The sequence below is a fragment of the Sipha flava genome, unplaced genomic scaffold (assembly GCF_003268045.1).
Source record: "Sipha flava isolate LNK unplaced genomic scaffold, YSA_version1 1_pilon_pilon, whole genome shotgun sequence".
Taxonomy (NCBI): Eukaryota; Metazoa; Arthropoda; class Insecta; order Hemiptera; family Aphididae; genus Sipha; species Sipha flava.
In genome coordinates, this window is record NW_020272783.1 from 1,506,467 (window position 1) to 1,516,547 (window position 10,081).

General features: G+C 24.7%; 1 protein-coding gene across 1 annotated transcript; it reads left to right on the plus strand.

Moving 5' to 3' along the window:
• Positions 1-2,270: 2,270 nt before the first annotated feature.
• Positions 2,271-4,129, plus strand: LOC112682097 (ejaculatory bulb-specific protein 3-like). Its single transcript, XM_025552576.1, has 2 exons — positions 2,271-2,642; positions 3,748-4,129. Exons 1-2 carry the CDS (start codon positions 2,414-2,416, stop codon positions 3,954-3,956), a joined length of 438 nt encoding a protein of 145 aa, XP_025408361.1. The 5' UTR covers positions 2,271-2,413; the 3' UTR covers positions 3,957-4,129.
• Positions 4,130-10,081: the final 5,952 nt, after the last annotated feature.

The following is a 10,081-nucleotide window of genomic DNA, read 5'->3' on the forward strand; positions in this document are numbered from 1 at the left end:
ATTTGCCTTGCGCCTCTCGAGGATGCCGTGCCTCACTGTTTGAGAACTACTAAAGTAGTGTATAAGTATATTAATTTTTTTAATACTCCTTTTATATAATAGTTTAAAGAAAATTATTTATTTCAATAATAAACAATCATATTTGCTTAGGTATTTAGTATTCTATTTTATTCAAACTTTTAAATTTAAAAAATCTCTCACCTTTTAAAAAATTAATTTTTATAGTTGCTATTGAAAAATTTGTAATGATAAAGGGCCTCTAGATTTTATTTGCATACAAGCCTCGAGAATTTTAGTTACGGCACTGATTCTCCCTCTTATATCCCATCACTTACAAAATCAACACTGTCTTCTACATCACTCCAATAAGATGTATACCTTAAGCTTTAAAGTATTTAATAAAATCATTAGACAATTTGAGCTTATAATAATCTATTAATGGCCATTACAAGTACATATTAATTTCAGAAAAATATTAAAGAATTGTGTTATTATAAATCAAAATGTTTTCGTTTATAAAATACTCAAGATCTCATATTTTCTTAAATACGCGTTGACAGTCTGAAGTTATTTTTATCCGTGCAATACGTTTGGGCATTTTTACCTATTTAGTATTCAAAATCTACACGTTTGGGAACTTAAATGTAAAATGTATGTATGTACCTTTGTTTAAAAAGTATATAAAATATGTACATACATGCATAATATACATATATCAAAATAATATAGGTAACAAGTTTTATAAAGTGTAAGTTACTTTTTATTTTTCAAAATAATCAAAATAGTATAAGTATAAATAAAATAAATAATAAATTAGCTATAAAGTGTTATAAAATACATTTTATCGTTTTCTACTATAATATTTATTATCGTAGGAAATCCCGAATGCGGTTATTATTATCGTGCTTGTATAATGTACTACACATAGTGACCGCTCCACTTTTTTTTTTATTTAGCTTTACGCCACTACCATCGCACTGGATTAGAGGTATATACTTACCTATATATGTTACCTATATGATTTTGATATATATATATTATACATGTATGTACATATTTTAGAAACTTTTTAAACATTTTACATGTTAGTGCCAAAACGTGGTATCTTTTTAAGGACATAGAGTACCCAAACGTATCGCAATTTGAGATAAAATGCCCAATTGTGCTGTAGCTATTTTCATTTACCCTAATATATTTTTATATTATTTATACTATATAAATATTATATTTTATATTATTTCAATAGCCTATACACCTGTATTTTTCATAAAATATTTTGAATAATTGTTTTTTTTTTTTTTTATTATTATTGTTTATATTATTAATATGAGTTTAACATGATATAACTCACATATATATATATATATATATATTATACATAATATATTTTCATTTTTAAAAAATGGCAGGACATATATATTGTGGCTGTCACCGTGATCTCTGATAGACATGGGTTGATTGAACAACCACTCTAACTCACGGTGTTTTTATATATCAAATAGCCGATAATATTTCGTTATCTAGTTTCTAAGGTTATTAATTCATGCTGCATATCTGCATATCTAAAAATGTTTGATACAAAAGAGAATGTTATTTATAATTTATTTTTTTATATGTATGATTCGGTAATTGTCAAACACAAATATTAATTGGTTTTCTGTTTGATTGATTTGAAATATTTCATGTCCATTATAGTTACCAACATATAAGTATAATTAATCTTTAAGCAATAATTTAAACAAAATTGCATGAATATTATCATTTATGATTAATTATCTGTATTGGTTTTTTTTAAATATATGCATTTAATCCAGTACTGTAAAATATTTGTTATGAATTTAAGTGGATGTATACATCTATATATATGTCTATACAAGTTGACGTCATATGAAATGTTCAAAACAGCTAGATCTGATGTGATGACGTTGAACTGACGAAAATAGCATCATTATAATATACATTTACGTTCCAATGTTAATTTTCTACGGATAATAAACTAGTTCTTCCGAGAAAAACCACTTCCAACTCATTATGGTCACAGCCCCCTGGACCATTAGTACTTTACGTAAACATGAGTCACTGGCTAGTATCGATACCATCTATAATAATAGTCATGCACACCAAGTAATTAAGGAAACGAGTAAAATCATCACTGGTGGGGCGACGGGGAAATAAGTTTTGAGAGGTAAGAATTATAAATTGTGACGACAATCACGCGTCACTAGAAGGTCATTTGGTATAAATTATTACGTTACTACCGCACTTTGTCTCAGTTTTAGTTAGCATAACGAACAAAAAAAAAAAAAAAAAACCGCACACTTGATCGACTCCAATAATTATTACTTATAAAAGACTGTTCAAAACATCATATCTTCAGTATACAGTATCTTATTCTGTGATACAACCGTAAGCCATGGATTCACGAATTGCAGTAATCTGTATTATCTTTACAGTGTTCACGGTGTACCAGACGGCCGGCGCACCACAAAAAGACACGGCAGTTGCCAACGGATCAGCTTACACAACTAAATACGATAACATTGATGTGGACCAAATTCTACGTTCGAAAAGATTGGTAAATAGTTATGTGCAATGTCTATTGGACAAGAAACCTTGCACACCAGAAGGCGCAGAACTTAAAAGTACGTATTAATTACAATAATTTTACATGATCATTACTAATAATAATAATAGTTACTATTCATTACTATTTGCTTGAATTAACAAAATCATTTATTCACATTCAACTTTTATATGTTCAACCTTATATACCGAGCTAATAGAATGTTATTATATTATTATAGTATCAATCAACGTGTGATAGTTTTAATCACAACCATTTATAAAAAAAACATTAAAAAAATAAACATATAGATAAACATAAAAAAATAGGGTATAATTTATGTGAAATAAATCCAACACTTTTTCAGTAAAAAAAAATTGTATTACTTAATATATATTTTATTTAACGTACCTTGCGACTTTAAAAACATTATTTGGATATATATACTATGTATTAATGTACTTAATTGGTTTAATAAGCATGAATAAAATTATAACTATCACAAAATATACAGATATTATTTTATTTCCTTTGGAAATTTTTCATTAAATATGGCTATAGTTTTTATTTGATTTTATATAACTAATATAAATTTAATTCAATACAATTTTTATACAAAATATTTAAAAATTTAAAAACTTATTTAATCTTGAATATGAATGTAATCAATGGTTTAGATTAAAAAAATTTAGAAAGACCAGAATAGTATATATTTTTTTAAAATATTAAGAAGTTAAACTATTTATTTAAGACTTTTAATATATTTCATTAATGATTCATAATTTTATTTTTTAAAAAAGGTTCAATTTTTCCAGATATTATTCATCTGATTTAAAATTATGTAAGGAAATCTAATTGAAAAATATATAAGAATTATTTTACAGTACTATCATGTATCAAAGTATAATATTTTACATTTTAAAATGTATTATGAATATAGATCGAATAATTGTTTTAAATCTTAATGAAAAATTTCAATGTTCCTGAACAATATCAATTTAAATTCTTCGAATATATTATAAAACGGTTAATTAATAAATAAAATACTAACATAAATATATTTCTGAAATTAAATTATTTTACTAATTCAAAAATTTAAATTTTTCAGCAAATAATTTCACAATATTAATCATATATGAAATTTAATAAATATTGTAAAGATAATTAATTAAATTTTTTTTTAGAAATTTTGCCTGATGCTTTGAAAACGCAATGTGTAAAATGCAACAGCTACCAAAAAAACACTGCTCTAAAAGTTGTGGAACATCTTCAAAGAGATTATGCCACAGAATGGAAACTACTTCTCGACAAATGGGATCCTAAACGAGAATACTTCCAGAAATTCCAAACATTTTTGGCAGAGGAAAAGAAAAAAGGTTTCGTCAAGTTCTAAATAAAAGGATCATTTCTGTATCTATAGTTAATAATTCATTTGATTTATAATTAATACCTTATAATTAGATAAATTTTCACTATTCACCAAAATTAAACAATAATTAAAATACCTAACTTTTTTTAAAGAAGTTTTTAGTACACTTGTTTGTATATTGTATTTATTAAAAAAAAGGAAATAATAAAAAATTTGCTTTTTTCCTTTTTATTTATAGTGTTATATTTATTTTGTAATCATCTAAGATTTAAGAATCAAAAATAATAATATAATTATTTAATAATCAAACAATTATGTACTTCAAATTGAAATATACACATTCTATTAAATAAAAATTTATCTTTTCGTATTCTATAAAATCTTACAAGTGTTAAAAAATATTCTGAGACTGTCATTAAATCTTGATCTTAATAATACCTTAAACAACTTTATCTAAACTACATAATTTTAATTGTAAATGTTTTATTAAATGATACAATCATATATGAATATATTTTTTTGAAAAGCATATTTCATAAATGATATTGCAGTATTTTAAATTGTTGAAAAATTAAAAAATTAAACACAAAATTATATTTGAACATTAGAGCACTGATTTCAATTTTTATGAGTCACATTTAATTTTTTCCAAACATTTTAATGATTCTTCCGCCAATTTAAAAGGTCAGTTTTACCATGATCTTGTTTTTATCACAGATACTGATCAAATTAAGCCTTCCAATCTCTCTTTTTCGGACTGTATAAAGTTTTTATTCCTGTCATAAAATCATCATATGAATCATCATTTCATGACATTTCTTCACTTTCTAACGTTTCCTAAGTTGCAACGGCATAATAATAAGCTACAAACTTTTTAAATGATTGATCTTTTCGATATATTTCCTATTTAATCCTTTTTAAGAAATTCCAATTTGTAATGAAGATCGAGATTTATAATACAATAAGCAATAAGCTCGATTGATTTTGTTCTAACACTTAATAATTGCAATATGCACACCTTGAAAAGCTTGCATGAGAAGTCTATCAGTTGCATTTTAATCAGTTTTGTTGTTGCACATGAAATATAAAGGTTCAATACAATAATTTGTTATATTAACTCCAACCCCAAAAGTTGGAGTAGTTGAATATTGCTCATCATAAACATTTTAAATTGTTTTTTAAAACCTTTCAAATAACTGTGTGTCAGAACAAAAACAGAACATTTATCTTTACCGATGATTAAATGTTAAATTAAAAATTTCAAATTTTCTTCATCTAATTCTGAAAGAAACTTTTTTATTTTCAACCCTGTTGTTATCAAGGTTAGGTTAATCAAGTCATATGAACTATTCCAACTAGTGTTTAAATCAAGTGGCAAATTTATAATTTCTTCATAATTGGCTTTATAGTAATTATAATATTATTTATAGTAATTTTTTTCTAACCTTTTTTCACCTTTCACTTGATAAATTCACTGGATAATACAGACATCGACTACGCACACGACGAGTAAGGTTAGAACATAATTTAGAACGGTCCTTATTGGTCATAACTTCTTTAATAACATGATTGAGAACGTTTACAGCTGTCAAATTTATGCAACGTTGCCACGTTGATTAAAAATACAAAATAGTATACCTGATATTAAATTTTAAAATAATTGTAATCTAATACATTAACACATATAAATCAGTTTTTATTAATCAGTTTTATAAATCAATAAAATAATAAATACAGTTAAACAATTTTTTTTCTGGAGTACTATTTTCAGATAAATTTAGATACCTCATGACATTCAAACTCTTTGTAGAAATTAATTGTTGAAATAATGCAATCAAAGTCTTTGCTGACCATAGTTTTAGTAGAATTATTTTCAATCGATTTCATTATTATCACAGTTTGTGTTTACATTATTTTTCATATTTTCTGTTTTATCCTCATGATAAACACTATACTTAATACTTTGTTACCGATTATAAACTATAGCCAATGCTAACAATTATTTACACTCTAATATCCGATAAGGAATTCGCGATATCGTATTTATTATTTGTATTAATAAACATTAAGATAAATGACAGCGTTGATCAAAAAATCTCAATCATTCTCAATCGTTTGATTATAAAGTACAAATTGTTTCTTTGATATGCCGACAATCGTGTTATTAAAAACGTAAAACATTTTCAATCGTACAACACCCGTTGAGTGCAGTGTACAGATTTCTAACAGAGCAAAGCTATTGCACTATGCACTAGCATTCATGGAAAACAAAAAGGTGGAGAAATATAACAGTTCAGAGAAGATTTATACGCTGTACTTGTTGGACTACCAGCATATTAGATGGCGGACGCTGATATAAAAATGTTTGAATTTAATGGTAATTCAAGACAAGACAAGATATTTAAAAAAAACTCAATATTATTCAAAACAAAATTATCATTAGATATTGACTTAATATCAAGACAATACAATAATACAACATTTCTTGTCTTGTCTTGTCTTGCGGCCATTATCCAAAACAAATCTTATAATTATCAAAACATGTTTAGTACAATCAAATATTAATTTGTAACCTGTGACTGAAAAAAATGTTTGAATTAATTTTTAAATATACATAGCCTATATATAAAATACGTCAATCAGTATTTTAAGAAAGGATTAATTTATATTATAAAATATACAGATATTATTTTAGTTATAATTAACGGGCTTTCAAAATTTTTTTAAAGTTTTATGTATCTGACGATATTTTTATATTTAAATGTACCTGATTATATAATACATACATAGATATATTAAAGAGCAAGGCTGGGCATTAACGAGTTAAAAGTTAAAATTAAGTTATAACGTTAAGTTAATTTTAATTAAGTTAATTAACTCATTACTTTTTTTACAAATTCTTTTAACTTGGTAAGTTACTTTTTTTTAAAATTAACGTGTTAACTTTAAGTTAATTTTATTTAAAAGTATCTAAATTAAGTTAATTTTATTGCAAAGAATAATGCAAATTATTAACCCGTCGCTGGTCGCGTTTTTTTCTACATTTGGTCATTTGAAATAAACTTTCAGTCGCGCAGGGTAAATATTCTCCAAACAGATGTAATTTTTCTTTACACGGGTGTATACAAAGAACTAAACTAGTTTTCAATGAAATAAATGTCATTATCGAATAATGGTGTGATTTTGATGAGCTACTAAGAATTACAAATCCGTTTTGCAGATAATGAAGTGGATAAACATATTTATTAATAGACTGGAAGATTATTCATCCAGCGCAATCAGTAACTGGTTAAATGAGATTTTTAGTATAATTATAATTTACTATTTTAATATAAATTTCCTCTAGACGAAAATAATATGAAAAATAACTTTAATTGTCATGGGCTATATTTTATCATTATATTTTTATAACATTGTTATTGTATAAACACTATAAACCCATGGAAATCCTAAGAATTTTCTGTAAAAATAGTAAATACCATGAGAGCGAGTGTCGATGGGGGATTAATCACAAAACAACTATGGTATAATTTCCAATATTATTTAATTATTTAACTAGCATGTGTTTTGTTCATATCACGTTAGAATTTTTTTTTTATTTTTTTATTATTTTAAGTAACAGAATTTATAATATATTATAAATACTAACTTATAAATTATACTATTTTATTTTTTTTAACTACAATGTCTGAAGACTATTTGAAGTGACCTTATTTAAAAACTTAATTCGAACAACTATCAACATCATATAAAAACTAATATTATGTTTGCAATTTTTTTTTTTGCAAATTAGAAAATTTTAACTTTAATTTAAGTAAAAAGTAAAAAAGTAACTTAATTTTAAATTAAGTTAAGTTACTATTTTTGAAGTTAACTTTTAAATTAGGATTAAAGAAAAAATACAAGTAACTTTTAATTTAAATTAACTTTATTATTTTGAAATAACTTAACTTAATGAGTTAAAAAAAAATCGTTAACTTGTCCAGTCTTTTTGAAGAGTATCTAAAATATTAAAAGGGACATTTTATACTTATTTTCTTAAAATCTTAAATTAAAATGCCTCAAATATTAAAAAGAATATTCAATCACTTTTACATCAACATATTTATGAAGTATATTTATTTTATTATTACATTGATTTATCTTTATCGATTTGTAATGTCACAGAACTTCTATAAAAATATGTAAATGTTTTTTTTTTAACTTTTCTTTTATTAAAAAAAAAAAAATATAGTATTAAATATTATATAGTGAAAATTGCATTGATTATTAATAAAAATATTTTATTTAGATCAAAGGTTCTCTTTTAATTTTTGAGGTAATTGCTTCCTTTCATGCTAATTTATGCTGTCGCGCAATGCTCAACTTGGCAAAATTAAAGAAGAGGGACTCTGCTTAAAAAAAATTGCGTCCCCAAAACTTATTATAATTATAACATCATAATAGTAGGGGGACGCTCAAATTTCTAAAAATTAGAAAGGGTACGCCGTCCTCCTGCGTCCCCCCTCAAGTCGAGCACTACTGTCACGTGCCCTTCACCATAATGAGATTTAATTTTTTTCAATATTATATATATCTTCTTTTCTTATATTCAACCCTATGGTTGATTTCATAGTCATACACTCGCTCTACTTTTCCTTGTTTCGAGCTAACCTTTTAAGTTCCATGTAGCTTGACAGTTCAGCTTCGAAGACATTTCAAGACAGCTTGACAAATTAAGTTCTCAGAAATCCTTGGTCTCTTTTACTTTCAATTTTCCCTTTAATTATTTTATAAGCCAGTTCGTGTTTGTTCCTCAATATGTGACCAATCATGGTCTGATGGTTTTAAGTTCATTCACTGTGTTAATTTATTTCACTAATTATGCTTTCGTTGGCACTATCCAACTCATTCGTAGCATTCTTCTCCAACACCAACCTTCAAATTTTTCCAGGATCAGTAGTTGTGCCTTATTTAGTATCTAGGTTTTGCAATTCAATAGGACCACATTTCATATATATCATTTTATGAAGCGTTTCCTCGCGTCTATTTTTTAGCAATTAAAATTATACCTTCATTGTTGATTATTGGATAAATATAATAATATAAAAATCAATAAAGTTGTTTTGAATACTTAATGAACTTATTTTTTTAGGAAAATATATTATTATTATTTAAAATTATTAAAACAAATTATATTATATTATATTCACTTTCATAAATAATAAATTTTAAATGTATTATTGTGAAATAGATACAAATTAATGAAAGGGTTGACACTGCTTAGTTTCGCTTAATAATGTATCGATTAAATATAAATAATCAAAAATAAGGCTTTCATATTTCGTTGCTTTTTAAACATTTTCATGCCTCCTCTAAAATGTTATCTCACTTTCCTTGGGGAGTGCGTCCCACAGGTTGAGAACCAATGATTTAGATGTTTTGAAAGTTCAATGTTCAAAATGCAACAATGAATTTAAAAATAACACTCTAAACATAGTGAAACGACTCCATAGATATTATAAAATGGTAACAAATTCTTAATAAATTGGATGCTAAATGATAATATTTCTAGAAAATTCAAACACTTCTGAAAATGAAAAGTGGTTTTATCAAGTTTTAATCAAGCAAATTAATCTAGTACCTATAGTTAATAATATATTAGATTCATCAATATATTAGAATGCAGAATACAATCCATTATTCACCAAATATACACAAAAATCACTAAAATGACTAATATATTGATGAGTTCTTGAAAACTTGTATGTGTTTCTTACGCGTTGGAAAAATAAAATATTTTGCTATTTTGCTTAAATTTTTTTATTGTGTTATATTTATTTTTTATTCGTCTAAAACATAAAAATGAAGAATAATATATATAACATATATATACTCAATTAACATACATTTTGTATTTTAATTTGAAATAAAAGCAGTCATTTTAATTAAGATTAATCTTTTCGTATTCTATAAAATCTTACGAGTGTTAAAAAAAATGCACAGACCGTCATCAAATCATTATCCTTATAATGTAATAATAACATTATAACGCACTAAAATAATGTTTAAAAATGATAGTAATAAATTTAATGAGTATTAATAATAATTATTATTGTTTTAAAATTGAACATTTATATTGATAACTCAATATAATTCGTTATACTATA